This window comes from Mustelus asterias, chromosome 29, assembly GCF_964213995.1.
Source record: "Mustelus asterias chromosome 29, sMusAst1.hap1.1, whole genome shotgun sequence".
Classification (NCBI taxonomy): domain Eukaryota; kingdom Metazoa; phylum Chordata; class Chondrichthyes; order Carcharhiniformes; family Triakidae; genus Mustelus; species Mustelus asterias.
The window spans coordinates 5,683,965-5,707,232 of record NC_135829.1 but is presented as its reverse complement, the minus strand read 5'-3'; the positions used below and the strand labels follow the sequence as shown (position 1 = coordinate 5,707,232).

At 49.0% G+C, this 23,268-nt stretch overlaps 1 protein-coding gene across 1 annotated transcript in view; it reads left to right on the top strand.

Annotated features, from left to right (window-relative positions):
- Nucleotides 1–20,565, top strand: part of LOC144480499 (ubiquitin-like protein 7) — a 36,019-nt gene extending 15,454 nt beyond the window's left edge. Inside the window, exons 5-10 of the mRNA XM_078199999.1 lie at nt 10,656–10,713; nt 12,479–12,612; nt 14,973–15,022; nt 17,581–17,748; nt 17,848–17,973; nt 19,215–20,565. Coding sequence (XP_078056125.1) covers nt 10,656–10,713; nt 12,479–12,612; nt 14,973–15,022; nt 17,581–17,748; nt 17,848–17,973; nt 19,215–19,352 — 674 coding nt within the window. The 3' untranslated portion in view covers nt 19,353–20,565. The remainder of the gene's footprint in view (nt 1–10,655; nt 10,714–12,478; nt 12,613–14,972; nt 15,023–17,580; nt 17,749–17,847; nt 17,974–19,214) is intronic.
- The last annotated feature ends 2,703 nt before the right edge of the window (nt 20,566–23,268 follow it).

Genomic DNA, 23,268 nt, shown 5'->3' with positions numbered 1-23,268 from the left:
GGGGGAGGAAAGGGGCTGGGGTAGGGGGGGGGAGGAAGGGGCTGGGGAGGGGGGGAGGAAGGGCTGGGGAGGGGGGGATGAAGGGGCTGTGGGGAGGGGGGGAGGTGAGGAAGGGGCTGGGGAGGGGGGGAGGGGGAGGATGGTGAGGGAGGGAGGGCTGGGGAGGGGAGGAAGGGGTGGGGAGGGAGGAAGGGGCTGGGGGGAGGGGGGGGGGGGGGGGAGGGGGGGGGAGGAAGGGGCTGGGGAGGCGGGGGGAAGGAAGTGGCTGGGGAGGGGGGGAGGAAGTGGCTGGGGAGGGGGGGGAGGAAGGGGCTGGGGGAGGGGGGGGGAGGAAGGGCTGGGGAGGGGGGGGGAGGAAGGGGCTGGGGAGGAGGGGGGAGGAAGGGGCTGGGGGGAGGAGAAAGGGAGAAGGAGTGGGGAGGGGGAAGGGGTTTGGGAAGGAGGGGCACGGTGGAAAGGGCAGGTGGGGAGAGTGGTGGGGAGGGGGAATAAGAGGGTGTAGGGAGAAATGGGAAGGATAGGGGTGGAGGGAGGGTCAGAGGGGATAGGTCGGGCTGGGAAAGGGGAGGGAGAGGGGGCAGGCTGGCAGGAAGTGTAGTTGAGACCACAATCAGATCAGCGGTGAGCCTATTGGATGTTGGAGCAGGCTTGAGGGGCTAAGTGAAGAATGTAAACCTGGAATGATGATTGCAGATAGGCTGGGGTGTGAAGTGAAGATCAGGAAGGGTTTCGAACCCTGGGTGGTGAGCAGCGGCTCAAAGGAGCTGCCAGAAGTGCTCGCTGCACCTTGGTTTGGAAGCAGCTGGCTAGTAGTTTGGAAAGACGAGTGGGTGGGATGGGAAGCGTTCTTGTTTTTATTCCTGCTCTGTACCGGGATTAACCAGGAGCAGTCGGCCTCACTGCCTGGATGCCCAGTTGGGAATGGGAATCGGTCGGAGCAATGGTGTTGGCTGGAAAAGCACACGTCGGCACATTGTGTATTTGAGTGGTGTGTATCGGAGCGTACTGACACATTCTCCTTCACAGAGCCCGTGGACCAGGCAGCCGCAGCACGGAGTTCCGCGTACTCCAGGCAGCACTGCATGCCAGCCCTGCCTACAGGGAAGCGGTAAGTGGAACTCTCCAGAATCCAAGGGCCTTCAGTCTGCTCCCTCTTTCCAAACAGACACTCCTTTTCCTGCCACCTTGCCTCTAAATGGCTACTCCTACTGGCCTCCGAGTGCTCATTCACCTACCTGACTGACTGACTCCCGGTGCCTGAGTGTTGGATAATGTAGCTAATCCCAGCCTTGTCCCACCCTGGACCCTGTGTGCCAGGGAGCTGCTGAGTGAATGGGTTAATTATTTTCCTGTCCTCCTGATGCTGGGCCAGCAGCGGCTGCTCGACCTTGAGAGTAACTGCATAAAGACCGGAGATCAAACCTTATGATCCGAGTAACACGGTACCACTCTCCAAGGAGCACGGAACCACTCTTTTAGCACTTAATTCCTTCATTACTATTGGTGAACCTGTTCACCAACGACCACTTGTTAGTGCTTTTCAACTGCCCAAGGCCCTTTGCAAGAGCTGTATCAAACAAAATTTGACACTCGGCCAGATAAGGAGATAATAGGTGACAAACAGCTTGGACAAGGGAATAGATCCTAAGCTGTGTCTTAAAGAGAAAGACAAAATACTGCGGATGCTGGAATCCGAAAAACAAATTGTTGGAAAATCTCACCAGGTCTGACAACATCTGTGGAGAGAGAATGACGAAGGGTCATCCTGACTCATAGAAACATAGACACTAGAAGCAGGAGGAGGCCATTCAGCCCTTCGAACCTGCTCCGCCATTCATTTTGATCATGGCCGATCATCGAATTCAATATCCTGATTCCCCCCTTCCCTCCCATATCCCTTGATTCCTTTAGCCGCAAGAGCTATATCTAATTTCTTCTTGAAATCAGACAGTGTTTTGGCCTCGACTACTTTCTGTGGTAGTGAATTCCACACATTCGCCACTCTCTGGACGAAGAAATTTCTCCTCACAGTTCTAAAAAGCTTACCCCTTATCCTCAAACTATGACCCCTGGTCTCTCTTTCTCTCTCTCTTCTCCACACACACACACCTGTAAGTTGCTATGAGATCCCCTCACACTCGTCTAAATGCCAGGGAATATAATCCTAACCGACTTAGTCTCCCCGCATATGACAGTCCTGCCACCCCAGGAATCAGCCTGGCTAACCTTCGCTGTACTCCCTTTATAGCAAAGACATCCTTCCTCAGATAAGGACACCAAAACTAATCCTCTTGCTATGAAGGCCAACATACCATTTGCCTTCTTTACTGCCTGCTGTACCTGCGCGCTTGCTTTGAGTGACTGATGCACAAGGGCTCCAAGGTTTCGTTGAGTATCCACCTCTCTCAATTTACACCCATTCAAATAATAATCTGTCTTCCTATTATTGCTACCAGAGTGGATAACCTCACATTTATCCACATTATACTGCATCTGCCATGCAGATGCCCACACACTCAGCCTGTCCAAATCACACTGAAGCATCTCTGCATCCTCCTCACAGCTCACCCTCCCACCCAACTTTGTATCATCTGCAAATTTGGAGATAATAAATTCAGTTCCCTCTTCCAAATCATTAATATATAATGTGAACAGTTGGGGTCCTAGCTGTGGAACCCCACCAGTCACTGACTGCCTATCAGAAAAAGATCCATTTATGCCAACTCTTTGCTTCGATCTGCTAACCAGCTTTCTGTCCATCTCAAGACGTTACCTGCAATCCCACGTGCTTTAACTTTAGTCTGTTATGTGAAACCTTATCGAAAGCCTTCTGAAAGTTTAAATAAACCACATCCACTGGTTCTCCTCTGTCAACTCTACTCGTTATATCCTCAAAAAATTCCAATAGATTTGTCAAGCATGATTTCCCTTTTGTAAATCCATGCTGACTTTGTCTGATTATTCCACTGCCTTCCAAATGCCGAGTTATGAAACCCTTGATAATGGACTCGAGCAACTTCCCCAGTACCGACGTTAGGCTCACTGTTCTATAGTTCCCTGTTTTCTCTCCACCTCCCTTTTTGAATAGCGGGCTTACATTAGCTACCCTCCAATCAGTAGGAACCATTCCAGAGTCCAAAGAATTTTGGAAAATAATCACGAATAGATCTATCATTTTCAGGGCCACTTCCTTACGCACTCTGGGGTGAAGATCATCAGGACCTGGAGATATATCCACCTTCAATCCCATCAATTTCCCCAAAATCATTTCTCTCCTAATGCTGATTTCCTTCAGCTCCTCACTAAAATATGTTTCTCTCAGCACTTCTGGGACATTTTTCATGTCTTCCTTTGTGAAGACTGAAGCAAAGTACAAATTTAATTCCTCAGCCATTTCTTTATTCTCCGTTATGAATTCTCCCGTTTCTGACTGTCAGAGGCCTACATTCATTTTTGTCAATCTTTTTCTCTTATCTATAGAATCTTTTACAGTCGGTTTTTATGTTCCCCGCTAGCTTACTTGCATACTCTATTTTTTCCTCCTTAATCAATCCCTTGGTCCTCCTTTGCTGAATTCGAAACTGCTCCCAATCCTCAGGCCTATTGCTTTTTCTTGCCAATTTGTACGCTTCTTCCTTGAATCTGATACTATCTCTAATTTCCCTTGTAAGCCACAATTCCCTTACCGCTCCTGCCCCAAACAGGAATAAACAACTTCTGGAGTTCACCTATTTGTTCTTTAAATGCCTGCCGTTGCACTGTCTTTCCTTTCAGTTGTGTTTCCTAGTCCATCAGGGCCAGTTCATGCCTCATATTATCATAGACTCGATGTTGGTTCTATTCTCTCTCCACAGGTGCTGTCAGACTTGCTGAGATTTTTCAGCATTTTCTGTTTGCATCTTTAAAGGTGGGGAGGTTTATCATGGAATCCCTACAGTGCAGTAGGAGGCCATTTGGCCCATCGAGTCTGCACCGACCACAATCCCACCCAGACCCTATCCCCAGAACCCCCACGTATTTATCCTGCTAATCCCCCTGACACTAGGGTCACTTTAGCATGGCCAGTCAACCTAACCCGCATATCTTTGGGAGGAAACCGGAGCATCCGGAGGAAACCCATAGTGAGAACGTGCAGACTCCACACAGACTGACCCGAGCCGGGAATCGAACCTAGGTCCCTGGCGCTGAGAGGCAGCAGTGCTAACCACATGGTGCCATTTAGGGAGGCAATTCCAGAGTTTTTGTGAGGCTGCCACTGGTGAAGCGATCAAAGTCTGGCAACCATTCCAAGTTGAACTCGGGTCTTATGTTCTGTTGGAACTGCTGTTAATCCCTTTGTTAAAGGAGAGCAGGAAGACAAGTTCTGTTGAAACTATACTCGGCACTCCAGCAACATACCCTGCAGTACAATAAAGCAGCGGTCATCTTGAAAACCTTTTCTTATCACACACAGCTAGCTGTATACACGAGCTATAGCTCCAATCTTAATTTGCCGCATTGATCCGGTTTCACATCTGTGCTGTATTTCACGAGTGAACGGTGCGTGAAATTGGAATCCGATGAATTTGTCCAGAGGATAATTCACAGCAATATTGCGCTCCAGTAGAAACGGAATAAATATCGCTTGACCCACGTCACTCACCCCTGTCCCACCCCGAACAAGCACTGAAGAAAGGCACTCTGAATCTCTACGCGGTTTGCTGGCCAGCACTGTAAATTTACATGAAAAAATAGAAGCAATAAAAGTTTGCGGCAGTTTGGAAGGGTAATAAGTTCTGCCAGTGTGTTGTCATGCTTGGAGTACTCCTTCAGTCCGCCTTGTCAAATTGCAGGTTTTCAAGATGTTGGCCAACAAGGAATCTCTGGATCAGATCATTGTCGCCACTCCAGGTCTCAGCAATGACCCCATTGCTTTAGGTGAGTGAGAGAGCATTCCTACTCGCTGTTCAGTGGCTGCCTCCTCACTTGGCAGTCAATCTATTGGGGATTCATTGGGCGGAATTTTCCCGTTCCGCCCGCCGCGGGAATTTGTAACGCGTGGGGGCGGACTATGCAAAGGTCTGTTCACCTCGGGCGGGGTTTTGCGGTGAGCGTGGCTGGAGAATCTTGCCCATTATCTGCCGTTCTCACAGCGTCCTAACCTGCATGTTTACCACCGTCCATTCTGGAAAGGTTGAGCCACGTGGGCCGGTGGAGTTTAGAAGGAGAGGTGACCTTATTGAAACACAACAGATTCTGAGGAGACGTGACATGGTTACTGCTGAGAAGTAATGGGGGAATTTAGAACTAAGGGACACAATCCTAAAAGTGAGTGATCTTCCATTTAGGATAGGTGTGAGGAAGAATTCTTCTAACATACTTGCATTTGGTTTGATTGATTGTCACATGTATTGGGATACAGTGAAAAGAATTGTTTCTTGCACAGACAAAGCATACCGTTCATAGAGTACATGGGGAGAAGGAAAGGATAGGGTGCAAAATATAATGTTACAGTTACAGATAGAGTGAAAAGAAAGATCAACTTAATATGTGATAGGACCGTCTGATCGCAGCAGGGAAGAAGTTCTCGAGTCGGTTTGTACGTGTTTTCAGACTTTTGTATCTTGGAAGAAGATGGAAGAGAGTATGGGGCAGCACGGTGACACAGTGGTTAGCACTGCTGCTTCACAGCGCCAGGGACCCAGGTTCGATTCTCGGCTTGGCTCACTGTGTGGAGTCTGCACGTTCTCCCCGTGTCTGCGTGGGTTTCCTCCGGGTGCTCCGGTTTCCTCCCATGTTCTGAAAGACGTGCTGGTTCGGGTGCATTGCCCCGAACAGGCGCCAGAGTGTGGCGACTAGGGGAATTTCACAGTAACTTAACTGCAGTAAGCCTTACTTATGACTAATAAACTAAATAATAATATCTGGGATGCGTGGGATCCTGGCTGCTTTCCCGAGACAGCAGGAAGTGTAGGCGGAGTCAGTGGATGGAAGGCTGGTTCACGTGATGGACACAATGCTTTGTAGTTTCTTGCGGTCTTTAATCTTTGGAATTCTCCACCCCAGAGATTAGCTGAGGTTGGGTTATTGGATAAATTCAAGCTGAGAGGAGCAGCTAATGTCTCTTTGTCATCCACACTCTGCTTTAAATAGCTAGCTAGCTAGCTTTAAAATGTACAGTGTCCAGGTACGTTTCATAATGAGAGCACAGCCTTTCACAATCTCTGGGCGTCTTAAAGCTCTTCAAATGTAATGATGACGCGGAGATGCCGGCGTTGGACTGGGGTAAACACAGTAAGTCTTCTTACTGTGTCATTACATTTGTAAGAAGTCATTGTAAGAAGTCTCACAACACCAGGTTAAAATCCAACAGGTTTATTTGGTATCACGAGCTTTCGGAGCGCTGCTCCTTCATCAGGTGAGCGGCGCTCCGAAAGCTCATGCTACCAAATAAACCTGTTGGACTTTAACCTGGTGTTGTGAGACTTCTCACTGTGCCCACCCCAGTCCACCGCCAGCATCTCCACATCAAATGTAATGATGTACTTGTACTGTAGTTACTGTGGTAGGAAACTAGGATTCAACAACCCATTGTAAATGTGAGCATTTAATTTTCAAATATTTATACTAACGTAGAACTCAGTCATGGTTCTTAATAAGAACATAAGAACATAAGAAATAGGAGCAGGAGTAGGCCATCTAGCCCCTCGAACCTGCCCCGCCATTCAATAAGATCATGGCTGATCTGAAGTGGATCAGTTCCACTTACCCGCCTGATCCCCATAACCCCGAATTCCCTTACCGATCAGGAACCCATCTATCTGTGATTTAAACATATTCAGCGAGGAAGCCTCCACCACTTTAGTGGGCAGAGAATTCCAGAGATTCACCACCCTCTGAGAAGAAGAAGTTCCTCCTCAACTCTGTCCTAAACTGACCCACCTTTATTTTGAGGCTGTGCCCTCTAGTTCTAGCTTCCTTTCTAAGTGGAAAGAATCTCTCCACCTCTACCCTATCCAGCCCCTTCATTATCTTATATATCTCTATAAGATCCCCCCTCAGCCTTCTAAATTCCAACGAGTACAAACCCAATCTGCTCAGTCTCTCCTCATAATCCAAACCCCTCATCTCCGGTATCAACCTGGTGAACCTTCTCTGCACTCCCTCCAAGGCCTATATATCCTTCCGCAAATAAGGGGACCAATACTGCACACAGTATTCCAGCTGCGGCCTCACCAATGCCCTGTACAGATGCAGCAAGACATCTCTGCTTTTATATTCTATCCCCCTTGCGATATAGGCCAACATCCCATTAGCTTTTGACATTTCCTGAAGATGTTAACTTGTTAACACTGACGGTTGTCAGTTGCTCTTTTAATGCTTCATTCACTTCTCAATTTTTTTTTCTTCTTTCGTGGGTATTGCTGGCTAGACCAGCACTTATTGCCCATCCCTAATTGTCCTCAAGAAGCTGATCTACTGCGCTGAACCGCTGCAGTCCATGTGGTGTAGGTACACCCACAGTGCGATTAGCAAGGGAAGTCCAGGATTTTGACCCAGGAGGTTAGTTACCTGTTGCAGAATTTCAGCCTCTGACCTGCTCTCGTAGCCACAGTATTTACGTGGCTGGTCCAGTTTAACTTCTGGTCAGTGGTAATCCCCAAGGATGTTGATGGTGGGGATTCAGTTTTGGAAATGCCATTGAATGTCAGGAAGGGATGGTTAGATTCTCTCTTGTAGGACATAGTCATTCACTGGCACTTGTGTGTGAATGTTATTGCTACCTATCAGCTGAAGCTTGAATATTATACAGGCCTCACTCTATATGAATATGGACAGGGTGGAGAGGGAGCAGCTGTTCCCCTTAGTTGAAGGGTCAGTTACAAGAGGACACAGTGAGGGGCAGGAGGTTTAGGGGGATTTGAAGGAAAAACACTTTTACCCAGAAGGTGGTGAGGGTCTGGAATGCGCTGCCTGGGAGGGTGGTGGAGGCGGGATGCCTCACATCCTTTAAAAAGTACCTGGACAAGTACTTGGCTCGTCATAACATTCAGGGCTATGGGCCAAGTGCTGGCAAGTGGGATTAAGTGGGCAGGTCAGCGCCTTTCATGTGTTGGTGCAGACTCGATGGACTGAATGGCCTCTTCTGCACTCATTAGCAAATATACCACTCCCTTTAGCGAAGGTCATTGCTGAAGCAGCTGAAGCTGGTTGAACCTAGGACACTAGTCCTGAGGAGCTCCTGCAATGATGTCCTGGGACTGAGATGATTGACCTCCAACCTTCACAAGCACCTTCCTTTGTGCCAGATGTGACTGCCACCAAGAGTAGAGATTTACCCCTGATTCCCATTGATTCCAGTCTTGCTGGGGCTCCTTGATGCCACACTTGGTCGAATGCTGCCTTGATGCCAAGGGCAGTCACTCTTGCCTCAACTCTGGAGTCCAGCTCCCTTTGCACGTGTTTGGACCAAGGTTGTAATGAGTTCTGGAGCTGAGTGACCCTGACGGAACCCAAACCGAACATCAGTGAGCAGGCTATTGCTGAGTAAGTGCTGCTTGATAGCACTGTTGGTGACGAGTGCCATCACTCTATTGGTGATTGAGAGTAGAATGGTGGGGCAATAATTGGCTGGATTAGATTTGTTCTTTTTTTCTGAACAGGACATACTTGGGCAATTTTCCACATTGCCGGGTAGATGCCGCCGGTGTTGTAGCTGTACTGGAACAGCCTAGCGAGGGGCATGGCAAGTTCTGGCGCACATGTCTTCAATACTATTGCTGGAATGTTGTCAAGTCCCACAGCCTTTGTAATATCCAGTGCCTTCAGCCGTTTCTTGATATCACATAAAGCGAATCGAATTGGCTGAAGACTGGCATCTGAGATGCTGGGGACCTCCCGAGGAGGCTGAGATGGGTCATCCAAAAAAGTTTGTTTATTTATTAATCACAAGTAGGCTTACATTAACACTGCAATGAAGTTAGTGTGAAATTCCCCGAGTCGCCACACTCCGGCGCCTGTTTGGGTCAATGCGTCGAACCAGCACGTCTTTCAGAATGTGGGAGGAAACCGGAGCACCCGGAGGAAACCCACGCAGACACGGGGAGAATGTGCAGACTCCACACAGACAGTGACCCAAGCCGGGAATTGAACCTGGGTCCCTGGCGTTGTGAAGCCATGATGTGAAGATGCCGTCATCGGACTGGGGTGGACACAGTAAGAAGTCTCACAACACCAGGTTAAAGTCCAACAGGTCTATTTGGTAGCACGAGCTTTCGGAGCACTGCTCCTTCATTAGGTGTTGGTGACCTGATGAAGGAGCAGCGCTCCAAAAGCTCATGCTACCAAATAAACCTGTTGGACTTTAGCCTGGTGTTGTGAGACCTCTTGCTGTGAAGCAGCAGTGTTGACCACTGTGCTGCCCTGCCAGTCTGAGACGTGGCTATGTCAATGCAGAGTCTCTGTCCTGTGTTCCTTCAACCATAATTCCCTACAGAGTGACCCCAGAGCCTGGGAATCTGTGACTCCTCTGGGTTTATAGAATCATAGAATCCTACAGAGCACAAGGAGACCATTCAGCCCATCGCGTCTGTGATGGCCCTATCTCCCATAACCCCATGCATTTACCCTAGCTAGTTCCCCTTGACACTAAGGGGCAATTTAGTATGGCCAATCAACCTAACCTGCACATCTTTGGATTGTGGGAGGAAACTGGAGCACCCAGAGGAAACCCACGCAGACACTGGGAGAACGTGCAGACTCCGCACAGACAGTGCCCAGCCGGGAATTGAACCCGGGTCCCTGGCTGAAGATGGATGACAATGCTTCAGCCTTAACTTTTGCACTGATGTGTTGTGCTCCTCCTCCATTGAGGATGTGGATATTTGTGAAGCCTGTACCTTCAGTGAGTTGTTCAAATGTCCACCACCATTCACAACTTGATGTGGCAGGACTGCAGAGCTCAGATCTGACCCATTGACTGTGGGACCATTTTGCTTTTTATCACATGCTGCTTCTGCTGTTTATGCAAGCAGCGTTATGATACATCACCAGATAAACCCCCCTGCGCTGCTGCTTGGGGAAGTAATGTTGACCAGGACATCAGGAAAACATGCTGCCATTTGTTTTGTGAGGCAATTGGATTATTAGCTTACACCTAAATAGGATGACGGAACATCATTTTGGCATTCTCTGACAATGCAGCACTCCCTCAGCACTGCATTAGGATGTGAACTTGGATTATCTGCATGTTTCTGGAATAGGGTTAAACTGTGTAATCCAGAGACCAAGTCATACTGATTAATGTGCGTAAATGCAACAAGCTGATTTGTGCATGGTGTAATCCTAATTTAATCATTGATGCAACCGGATATTTCACTGCGTTCATAATTTGCTCTCTTAGAACTGAGTAACCCTGTAAATAAATGTGTCAGTGCTGCAACTCAAATGTTGCAGCGTAAATCCGACTTCTTGTAATATTAGTGCTTGGACATATGAGATACAAGCATGTGGAGAGGCAGATTTCCAGTTAAGACACACATGCTGACAACTTTTGATGGATAAATGAAATGGGCAAATCCGTCTTGCAGGGTTCAGGCCCCACACCTCGATGGACGTGAACCCCACTGAACCATATGCAGGTTCTAACCTTGTGTGTTTCTGAATTTTTGAACTAGGTGTGTTGCAGGACAAAGATTTGTTTGTGCTCTTCACTGACCCAAGCCTACTGGACACGTGAGTGCTGACCGTCTAAACCACAAACCCAGCAATTATATTGAAAATGATCGTGTTTACAGAGCTCCCATTCCAAGGGCATTGGGTCTGCAGCCCAATGTCAGCCCTAAACCCTTCTCATTATGGGGCATGGGACAGGCAATGAGGATGGGAAGATGATGCAGTTGGATACTAACTGGGCCAGCTTTGTAATTAATAAATGCAATATGGACATGGTCATCACAAGCGGTTGTGTGCAGGAGAGGATGATTAAGTCTTTACAGGGGAAGCTGTACAGATTACGACTGCAATCCAAGCATGAAGGTAAATGTGTACCAAGCAGTGAGCTGCAGAGGGAAGGAGCAGCAGTCTGAGACGTGGCTATGTCAATGCAGAGTCTCTGTCCTGTGTTCCTTCAACCATAATTCCCTACAGAGTGACCCCAGAGCCTGGGAATCTGACTCCTCTGGGTTTACAGAATCATAGAATCCTACAGAGCACAAGGAGACCATTCAGCCCATCGCGTCTGCGATGGCCCTATCCCCCATAACCCCATGCATTTACCCTAGCTAGTTCCCCTTGACACTAAGGGGCAATTTAGTATGGCCAATCAACCTAACCCGCACATCTTTGGATTGTGGGAGGAAACCCACGCAGACACTGGGAGAACGTGCAGACTCCGCACAGACAGTGCCCAGCCGGGAATTGAACCCGGGTCCCCGGCTGTGAGACAGCAGTGCTAACCACTGTGCCACCATGCTGCCACGGTTTAAGGCAGTGGAATTCATTCAGTAGCTGTTTTGCTCTTGTTAATCCTCATGGTTCAGGGAGCACACCTCCCTCTGTTGCCCAGTCCTGGAGTTTGCCCTGTTTTGGCTATACCCGCCCATTGTAGACTCTTCCTTCAACCTTTGGGCCTGTACTAAACATGCTTCATTGATAAAGGGAAGTAACTGTTGAATATTTTTATTGATATGCGCCTGTCAGGTCAAACATCACTGATCTGAAACGTCGTGTCTGTGTTTATGTAAGAAAATGTGACTGCAATTTACCAGAATCAGCTACGAGATGTTTTAAAAGCGGGAGGAACCTTGGCCCAGACAGTGAGATCTTTAACATCCCTCCTCAATGACTAGAATATCAGACTTTACCTTGACCTAAATTCTCAATACTCTCTTGGGCATCCTAGGTTTTATATGGAATCATAGAATAGGATCCCTACAGTGCAGAAGGAGGCCATTCAGCTCATCGAGCCTGCACTGACAACAATTCCACTCAGCCCCTATCCCCATAACCCCACGTATTTACCCTGCTAATCCCCCTAACCTACACATCTTGGGCACCAAGAGGCAATTTAGCAGCTACACATTTTGGGACACCAAGGGGCAATTTAGCATGGCCAATCCACCTCACCTACACATCTTGGGACACTAAGAGGCGATTTAGCATGGCCAATCATCCTAACCTGTACATCTTTGGACAGTGGGAGGAAACCGAAGCACCCGGAGGAAACCCACGCAGACACGGGGAGAACGTGCAGACTCCACACAGACAGTGACCCAAGGCTGGAATTGAACCCGGGTCCCTGGCGCTGAGAGGCAGCAGTGCTAACCAGTGTGCCACCGTGCTGCCCTGTGAGGTCTGCGTGTGGATCGTGTGTCCACAACTTGCTCCCAGAGAGAGTACTAACCAAGGATTCACTTGCATTGAACTGTCAATGAGTCTCTTTGTTAATTAATTGCTCTACAACGTTGACATTTAACCTATGTGATCCCCCGCTCTGCAGGTTGGTTTCCTCACACCCCGCACTGGTCAATGCAATGGTGCTGGTCCTACACTCTGTGACTGGAGTGGCCCCTTCGCCAACTGCTGCTAGTAACTCAAGGAATATCGCATCCAGTTCCTACAGTGAGGTCCCAGGTAAGTCCCACATCTGTGATGTTGAGGCAAGCTACAATTTGTCAAGATCCTTTTAATGCGGGGAAGTGCCTCAGTGTTTCACTGGAGTATTATCAAGCAGAAATGTGGCATTACTATGACAGGTGACCAAAAGCTTGGTCAACAACGTAGGTTTCAAGAGTATCTGAAAGAAGGAAGAGGAGGCAGAGAGCGTTAGGGAGAAAATTAGAGCAAAAATGTCCAGATTAATGGACAGGTTAGTATTCCCAATGTGATCATAGAATCTCTACAGTGCAGAAGGAAGCCATTCGGTCCATCGAGTCTGCACCGACCACAATCCCACCCAGGCCCTACCCCATAACTCCATGCATTTAGCCGAGCTAGTCCTCCTGACAAGGGACAATTTAGCACAGCCAATGTACCTAACCCGCACATCTCTGCACTGTGGGAGGAAACCGGAGCACCCGGAGGAAACCCACGCAGATACGGGGGAGAATGTGCAGACTCCACACACAGTGACCCAAGCTGGGAATTGAACCCAGGTCCCTGGCACTGTGAGGCAGCAGTGCTAACCACTGTGCCGCCCATCGTGCAGTCTTTCATCAAATTGGCAGGGCCAGGTCTCCATTCCAGCAAGGGATCGTAGCTAAAGCTTTACCCAGCTTGATCCTCCTGTTTGTTTCCAGTACTATTTTTATTACAGATTTTTCACGTCTTTTTCTCTTTTGGGGGGGGGGGGGGGGGGGGGGAGGGAAAGAGGTTCGTAATGAGGGGGATTTACTGGAAATCTAAGAGTACAACATAAGAACGGAAAATCTTGGAAACCACACAGCTGGTGTCTGAAAAGAGGGAAAATAGGTTCACGTTTTGGATGGGGTCGTCTGTTTTGGATCCATTCCCGCCATCCCCAATGCCCCCTTCGGAACGTCCCCCAAACCCGTTCACCATTTGTCATTTCTGCTGAATTGAATTACAAATGTGCGGTTTATTAGTGCACCAACTATTTCATAGAATCACAGAGTCCCTACAGTGCGAAAGGCCATTCAGCCCATCCAGCCGACACTGACAACAATCACACCCAGATCCTATCCCCGTAACCCCATGTGTTTACCCTGCTAATCCCTCTGACACTAAGGGGCAATTTAGCATGACCAATCCACCTAACCCGTACATCTTTGGACTGTGGGAGGAAACCAGAGCACCCGGAGGAAACGCACGGGGAAAATGTGCAGACTCCGTGCAGTCACCGAAGGCTGGAATTGAACCCGGGTCCCTGGAGCTGTGAGGCAGCAGTCCGAGCCACTGTGCCATCGTGCCGCCCCCATATTTAAATAACCATTACCCATTGTCTAATTTTGTTGTTTTTGCATTTAATTCCCTCTATTGGTCTTTGTGTCTTTCCTTTTGCTTTTGATTTGATTTATTATTGTCACATGTATTGGTATACCGTGAAAAGTATTGTTTCTTGCGTGCTATACAAACAAAGCATACCATTCATAGAGAAGGAAACGAGAGAGTGCAGAATGTAGTGTTAGTCATGGCTAGGGTGTAGAGAAAGATCAACTTAATGCAAGGTAGGTCCATTCAAAAGCAGCAGGGAAGAAGCTGTTCTTGAGTCGGTTGGTACGTGACCTCTGACTTTTGTATCTTTTTCCCGAAGGAAGAAGGTGGAAGAGAGAATGTCTGGGGTGCGTGGGGTCCTTAATTATGCTGACTGCTTTGTCGAGGCAGCGGGAAGTGTAGACGAAGTCAATGGATGGGAGGCTGGTTTGCGTGATGGATTGGGCTACATTCATGACCCTTTGTAGTTCCTTGCGGTCTTGGGCAGAGCAGGAGCCATACCAAGCTGTGATACATCCAGAGAGTGTTTTCTATGGTGCATCTGTAGAGAGTCGCAGTGGACATGCCAAATTTCCTTAGTCTCCTAAGAAAGTAGAGGCATTGGTGGGCTTTAGTGTCGGCATGGGGGGGGGGAACCAGGACAGGTTGTTGGTGATCTGGACACCTAAAATCTTGAAACTTTGGGTTTCAGTGGGTTTTATTACATGTTGATTCGGGGGCAGTCCAAGTTTGTTGAATTCCCTGCATCAGCAGGTAGATATCGGAGGTGCTGGTCCCCTCCAGATGGTGGAGTTTAACAGACTGAATGCGCAAATGAGTCCAGTCCAGTCACTCTGGGGAGGATGAAATCTCTTCATGCCACTAAATGTCTTATTAATGCAGGGCAAATGGGCAAAACTGGCTACATATGTAATGGTGATGATCGATTCAGTCTTGCCGTTTGGCACTGAGACGATACCCCATCTTGGGGGGGGGGGGGGGGGGGGGGTGTGTGTACACCGATAGATAAAAGCCTCAATTCCTCTCGCTTCATGTTCCAGGAGGATTCCTCTTTGACGGGCTCTCTGACGATGAGGACGAGTTTCAGCAGGTAAGCGTGAAGTTCCAGCTAATTGAAGAGAATGCTTGTGTGCCCACAGCACCTTTTTATCAGGTGAAACAACCTGATTCAAGTACATCAAATGAAGCTCGGGGTCGCTGTTGCACACGAAGGGTTCTAATGCAGTCCAAAGGAAAAACCATTTTTTGAAGAGTATGTAACTTGTTTTTAGAAACTCTTACGTAATTCAAAGTGAGATTTTAACTGCTTCCGTTTATTTAACAAATGATTTTGATTCCACACGTACTAAATGGCTGCATTGTTTGGTGGAATTAAACGGTGCGTTTAACTGCAGGCGTGATCAGCTGGAGTTAGCAATACAGTAAATTCTTTGTCGTCCCGCATGCTTGGGGAATGGGTGGTGCTCGTGAATCAGAACAGCCGGTTCACGGGGAGTTGCTTTACTCCAGACAAACGACCAAGTGCTTTGTTCAGGCGTAATAACCAAAGCTGACCCAATAATTTAATAATTTCAGTGTAAAATCTTAAGAACTGCAGGTTTACAATCTGTTGTTACAACACTGTTAGTTGCTAACAGTGGTTAGCACTGCTGCCTCACAGCGCCAGGGACCCCCGGTTCGATTCCCGGCTCGGGTCACTGCCTGTGTGGAGTTTGCACGTTCTCCCCGTGTCTGCGTGGGTTTCCTCCGGGCGCTCCGGTTTCCTCCCACAGTCCAAAAGACGTGCTGGTTAGGGTGCATTGACCCGAACAGGCGATGGAGTGTGGCGACTCTGGGATTATCACAGTAACTTCATTGCAGTGTGAATGTAAGCCTTCCTTGTGACACTAATAAATAAACTTAAAAACAATCTATCCATAATATTAGCTTTTTTTTTTAAAGAATGCGTTCTCTGAACACTGGCTTTTAAAAAGATATCAAGCTGTCAGAAATTCCACTTACTGGAGAATTCTGGTTGGAAGATTGCCCGATAACACATGGTTTACTGTATAGAAACAAGACTTTTATTCATTCAGAGGATGTGGTTATTACTGAATAGGCCTGGCATATTGCCCATCCCTAGATGCCCCTGAGAAGGTGCTGGTGAGATGTTGCCGTGAATCACTGCAGTCCCTGAGGTGTAGGTGTAGTCCATTCTTAAAAATGTATTTATGGAATGTGGGCATCGCTGGCCAGGCCAGCATTTATTGCCCATCCCTCGTTGCCCTCGGGAAGGTGGTGGTGAGCTGCCTCCTTGAATCGCTGCAGTCCCGGAAGGTGTAGGTACATCCACTGTGCTGTTAGGGAGGGAGTTCTGGGATTTTTGACCCAGCGGCAGTGAAGGGACGGACAATATATTTCCAAGCCAGGATAGTGTGTGGCTTGGAGGGGGAAAGTAAAGTTACTGTGAAAATCCTCTAGTCACCACACTCCCGTTCGGGTACACTGAGGGAGAATTTAGCACGGCCGATGCACCCTAACCAGCACGTCTTTCGGACTGTGGGAGGAAACCGGCGCACCCGGAGGAAACCCACGCAGACACGGGGAGAGCGTGCAGACTCCACACAGACTGTGACCCAAGCTGGGAATTGAACCTGGGTCCGGGGTGTTGTAGCGGAGCTAACCACTGATGCCACCGTGCTGCTTCGAACTCACAGGTGATGGTGTTCTCCTGCATCTGCGGTCCTTGCCCTTCTAACTGTTAGAGGTCGTGGGTTTGGGAGGTTCATATGTTGTCTCTTAGCCCAGTGAAATACTTTTTGAAGTGTTGTCACTGTTGTGATACGGAGGCAACGCAGCAGCTGATTTGCACACAGCAATGTCCCACATACAGCAAAAGGATAGTGCTCAGATAATCCGTTTTGGTGATTTGAATTGAAGGAACTTGACCAAGAGACCAGAGGGAGCTCCCCAGCTTTTCAAAATGGTGCCATGGGATCATTGGCACTGAGCTGAACGAACTCGTCCAACATTGCAGCATTCCCTCAGTACCGCGTGGAAGTGTCAGCCTCAATCCTGTGCTTACGTCTTTGGTTTGAGTCCCACTGTACAACCTTCTAACTTTGGTGTGGGTGCTACCAACTGAGCTGACAATATTAAAGAACCCTCCTGTGCTGGGATCAGCAGAACCCTGCGTGCCACCATGCTAGGGCGGCACAGTGGTTAGCACCGCTGCCTCACAGCGCCTGGGTTCGATCCCCAGCTTGGGTCACTGTCTGTGCAGAGTCTGCGCGTTCTTCCCCGTGTCTGCGTGGGTTTCCTCCCACAGTTTGAAAGATGTGCTGGTTAGGTGCATTGGCCATGATAAATTCTCCCTCGGTGTACCCGAACAGGCGCCAGAGTGTGGATTTTCACAGTAACTTCATTGCAGTGTTAATGTAAGCCTTGTGACGAATAAATAAAAAAACTTTAAACGTTAAAAAGACTCCTTCAGGAATCTTGTGTGCAATTGCCCTGATGTGCTGCTCCTGTCACAGTGAATGGTAGTGGCTGCTGATGTTTACAGAGGGTTATATGACCTGACATTGGCTCACCAGTGCCTTCACTTAACACGGTCAATGTTCTTGCTGCTAACAATTCAAACTCTTCCCGTTTTTTTTCTTCACACAGGCTCGAGCCACTGCTTCCTCCAGCAGCGCCTCTGGCTCCCGGCCAGCCACGTTGGGCTACAGTGGCTCAGTGGGTCCTCGACCCATCACACAGAGCGAGTTGGCGACAGCGCTGGCCTTAGCCAGTACCCCAGAGAGCAGCGCCGCTACCCCGACCACAGGAGCACAGGTGAGACGAACCCATTTGTCCACGAGTTTCCCTCCTCCCCCCCCCCCCCTCCTCCTCCTCCTCACTTACCCACCTTTCCCTCGGCTTTTCTCCCCGCAGGGCACGGCCTCGGGCCTGTCTCCAGTGATGAACTCCGGGATGCCGTCAGCTGCCCCGATCAGTCACGATATATTCAGCCAGGCCCTGCAGCAGGCTCTGCAAGCTTCCAACATCTCGGCACTCCAGGTTTGGTGCTTTTGATCCGAGTTTCCTGCGCTCCCTGAAGGGTTTTCAGTAACTTGTGGCAGCTGTGCAGCATGACGGGTTTTCCGAGTGTCCTCCGACACGTCCCACCTGGCAGTTAGCTGCGTCCCACAGAGCAGGGGAGGGTCTGTGAATCTGATCCCCGGTCTGCGCTGCGTGGGCTAACAGTTTGGTGCCTCAGACAGGGAGAAATCAGCCAGGCCAGTCCTGATCCTTATAGAAATCATAGAAACCCTACAGTGCAGAAGGAGGCCATTCGGCCCATCGAGTCTGCACCGACCACAATCCCACCCAGGCCCTACCCCCACATATTTTACCCGCTAATCCCTCTAACCTACGCATCTCAGAATTCTTAAGGGGCAATTTTTTTTTTTTAACCTGGCCAATCAACCTAACCCGCACATCTTTGGACTGTGGGTGGAAACCGGAGCACCCGGAGAAAACCCACGCCGACACGAGGAGAATGTGCAAACTCCACACAGACAGTGACCCGAGCCGGGAATCGAGCCCAGGTCTCTGGAGCTGTGAAGCATCAGTGCCACCCACTGTGCTACCGTGCCACCCACTGTGCTACCGTGCCACCCACTGTGCTACCGTGCCACCCACTGTGCTACCGTGCCACCCACTGTGCTACCGTGCCACCCACTGTGCTACCGTGCCGCCCTTAACCACTGTGCTACCGTGCCGCATTGACTCTAGCTAGTCCTAATCTCGATCCAGTGACACAGTGACAGTGTGTCTAAGGGTGTGAGCACGTGTCTGTGTTTGGGGGGTGGGGTGAGGGGGGGGAGCTGGGCGGTGGGCGGTGGAGTGAGAGATGCAATTAAGACATTGAGTAAAAAGAGCTTTGAAACAGTGGAATTGTAATAAAAAGCCAGCTCGTTCATTTAGTGTCCTTTTGGGAAGGAAGCCAGCTATTGTTACCCTCTCTGACCTGTATGTGTCTCCACACCCACACCCACACCAACAGGCTGACTCCCAAGTGCCCTCTGAAGCGGCCTCGCGAACCACTCTGTGGAACACACAGAAAATGGAGGTTTGGAGGGGAGCGGAGGGGAGCGGAGGGGAGGAGGTACCCGCCGAGACCCCCTTCATTGTTAAATCCTTTGTCAAATCCAGTTCCTCTGCTCCGTTTGGTTCTCGAGTGAGTTTCACGTGAACCCGGTGGGAGGTGGGGAGGGGGGTAAATAACATTTTGACGCTGGCGTGTTTGCTTCCTGCAGAACCAGTGGCAGCCGCAACTGCAGCAGCTGAGAGACATGGGGATTCAGGACAGTGAGCTGAGCCTGCGAGCGCTACAAGCCACCGGCGGGGACATCCAGGCTGCTCTGGAACTCATATTTGCAGGAGGAGCCCTTTAGCTTTGCCGGGAAGCGCCTGAGAGGCAGGGGGAGAGCGTGCATGGGCAGGATGTTCGACTCTACGGATTCATTTGTGTTAAAGGAAACCTTGGCTGTGAGGCGAGTCCTGGGACAGTTAAAGCGCTTAGCCCCTACAGATCTCTGCGATATTCCCATCTGGAGCGGGAAGTGGGGGGAACCAGTTTGTTTTTTAAAAATATGCTCATTTCAACAACGTTGTGTGACCGGCATCGATTCTGCTAAACTAAAATGCTGCTGTCACCGGCTGTGCTTTGTATTTTAAGGTTAATTTCTGGTGTCGGAGGGTGGGGTGGGACTCCCCCAAGTCGGGTTTGGGGTGGGGGGATGGTTGGTTGCCTGGCCTATAGACTGCTGGTGTCACCATCTCGGGGTAATGAGCAGCGGAACATGCCACGCTCGATAAATATTGACATACCCGGGCGCTGTGTCACTTACCCTATTATTTTGAGCACCGTCCGTCTATTAGTTTGGATCCCACAAGCCTCCTGTTAATGGATGGAGGCCACCCATTCGCACAGACTAAGAATTAAATGCAAGTGCCTTGTCTTGTCTTGAGTCAGCACCCTCCATTTCGTGAACCCACACCTTTACTCCAAAGCCTCTTTCAAATGCATCGATTTCAGTAGAGCGTATCTTACTGGACTGTTTGTTAAAATTCCGACCTGCTCTTTCATGTTATATATAAGCTGCGATTTTGATTAGGACTGAGATCCAAGTGTGGGGGTCTGGTTTTTTTTGGGTTGGATTGGGTGGGTGCAGTTGTTACAAACAGTTTTACGGTTCGCTCTGCCCTGTGGGGAGACTGGAATGGATTCCGAAACGTCACTTTCTCGTTCTTAACCTGACAGCGGCGCTGGAAGCTCCCAGCCCACGTGTTCAGCTGGCCTGCCCTCGCAACCTGGCAAGTTCGCTTGGGAAGCTGGCAGCTGACGCGTGGGACCCCACCCACTGATGGCACCGGCCCAGTGGCTGCTTCCCTGTGTGGGCTGGTGTTACATTTATGCGTTGGCTAAACGAGATGACCTTCATTTGCCCTGAAGCTTTCAGCAGTGGTCATTGTGAAGCGCTGTTGCCCTTGGGAACCTTAACAGCTGAGCTTCCCAAGTAACTGCTTAAGATAATGGTTCTCGAGCTGATATCGCTGTTGTGTGCGGTTAATTTGCATGTACATTAAACTTTATCCTAATACGTTTTCGCAGATGTGTATCTCACTTTTTTGAGCTGTTTATTTCTCTCATCTTTTTCCCCCAAAATGTGCGGCTGAGGTTTTTGAGAATAAACTTGTACTTGCCTCATCTGTCTGACGCAACATCCCAAATTTGTGCATCCAATCAATTTAAAGCCCATCTCACCATTGTCATCTGGTAAAACTGCACAGAAAGATCCAACAAACAGCAAACTTGCTGAGAGTGGGAATGCTGGTTGGATGGCGCAGTGGTTAGCACTGCTGCCTCACGGCGCCAGGGACCTGGGTTCGATTCCGGCTTCGGGTGACTGTGTGGAGTTTGCACGTTCTCCCCGTGTCTGCGTGGGTTTCCTCCGAGTGCTCCGGTTTCCTCCCACAGTCTGAAAGACGTGCGGGTTAGGGTGCATTGACCATGATGAACTATCCTTCAGTGTACCCAACAGGCGCCGGAGTGTGGCGACTCGGGGATTTTCACAGTAACTTCATTGCAGTGTTAATGTAAGTCTACTTGTGATAAATAAACTTTATACTTTATATTGCAAGAACACTCGGCTTGCCCAACCCGCAGCTATTGAAAAGCAACAAAGTCAGCATTCGGGATCTGAGGGATTGGATTGGATTGGATTTTTAACTAAAGTTTATTTATTAGTCACAAGTAAGGCTTACATTGACACTGCAATGAAGTTACTGTGAAAATCCCCTAGTCGCCACACTCCGGCGCCTGTTCGGGTAACACTGAGGGAAAATTTAGCATGGCCAATGCACCCTAACCAGCACGTCTTTCAGACTGTGGGAGGAAACTGGAGCCCTTGGAGGAAACCCATGAGACACGGGGAGAATGTGCAGACTCCGCACAGACAGTGACCCAAGCCGGGAATCGAACCCGGGTCCCTGGTGCTGTGAGGCAGCAGTGCTAACCACTGTGCTAACCACTGTGCCACCCACTCAAAACCCAATCATTTAACATTGAGGTAAAATCGAGCCTGATATTTAATGAGCGAATGGTCGCTCTAGGGAGTAGGTATCCTATGGAATTGGTGGAAGCAGCTAGTGCTAATTCATTCAAATGGAAATTGGGTTTAAAAAAAGAATTTCAGGATACATTAATGTGTAATTTGACATGTCAAATATAACACAAAAAGGCAATTTTGGAGTTATGATTCTTAAAGTTCCTTGTTTCATTTCTGTGTTGACTAATTACTATGATTAGTAATCAGCAACTCCATTATTGCTGCATCTTGCATCCCAGAATGGTAGAAAGCAAACTCTGATCTTTACCGTCTTGCAACTTGACCTGAACAAGCTGGATATTCTCGCTGAACTCTCTGATCCAAAGGGGTGGCACCCTCTGTACCTGCATTGAGGGGTCAGTCTAGTTAACAATACAGAAAGGCCATAAGGCTTCCCCGGAGGTCAGAGCTCTGCCAGCTGAGCCAAGCTGGCACCAATGAAATAGACCTGTGAGGTTAGACTGCCAACTATTCGCCTTTCTAACTCCATTCTTAGAGAATCATAGAGCCCTGACAGTGCAGAAAGAGGCCATTCGGCCCATCGAGTCTACACCAACTCTCCGACAGAACATCCCACCCAAGCCTTATCCCTGTAACCTCACGTATTTAGACGGCCAGTCTCAGTAACCTACACCTCTTTGGACATTAAGGGGCAATCTAGCATAACCAATCCACCTAACCTGCACATCTTTGGATACTGAGGAGCAATTTAGCATGGCCAATCCCCCTAATCTACACATCTTTGGCTATGCTAAATTGCTCCTTAGTGTCCAAAGATGTGTAGATTAGGGGGATTGACCATGCTAAATTGCCCCTTAGTGTCCAAAGATGCATAGGTTAGGTAGATTGGCTATGCTAAATTGCTCCTTAGTGTCCAATCTACCTAACCTATGCATCTTTGGACACTAAGGGGCAATTTAGCATGGCCAATCCACCTATGCTACACATTTTGGGGCACTAAGGGGCAGTTTAGCATAGCTAATCCAGCTAACCACATCTGGGGTGTGGGGGCAAACCGGAGCACCCGGAGGAGACCCACGGGTCGAATGTGCAAACTCCAAACAGTGACCCGCGGCCGGAGTTGAACCCGGGTCCCTGGCGCTGTGAGGCAGCCGTGCTAATCACCATACTACTTTTCTAGCTCTTGGGGTGGCTGTATACAAACGTTGCTATGTATAAATGTTAGCGTTGTTCTCTGAGGTGTTTAAGATTAGCTGTTGATGTGCCACAGAAGCACAGAGTCAGTGAAACCAGTCCGGCGATGTTTTAATTTTCTTTTATTAGATATAGAACAGGCAGCAGCATTAGACTCCCCAGCACTCGCGCTGTTGTAAATTATATGTCTGCTTTTGCAAGCTGCGCACATCATAATTCACCTTATCTGTACATCACACCATTGCTCCCACTCAGTCTCAGGAATGTTTTGCCCCTCTCTACCTCCCCTTGTTCCCAGCTTGCCAGTTCCTGAACCCCAGTTTCCTGACACATCATGCCAGAAAAGCCCACTCTTCCCCAGTGAGCCAAGACAGTGGGCTGTTTGATCAGAGGTGGCTTCACACACCAGCCTAATCATCAGGGACAGAATGGCCTCCTGGGCTGTGTTTGATTACCCGAGGGGACCAGTGAGGAGCTTACCAGTCAGAAATCTTCTACTTTATAGAATCCCTCCAGTGCAGAAGGAGGCCATTCGGCCCATCAA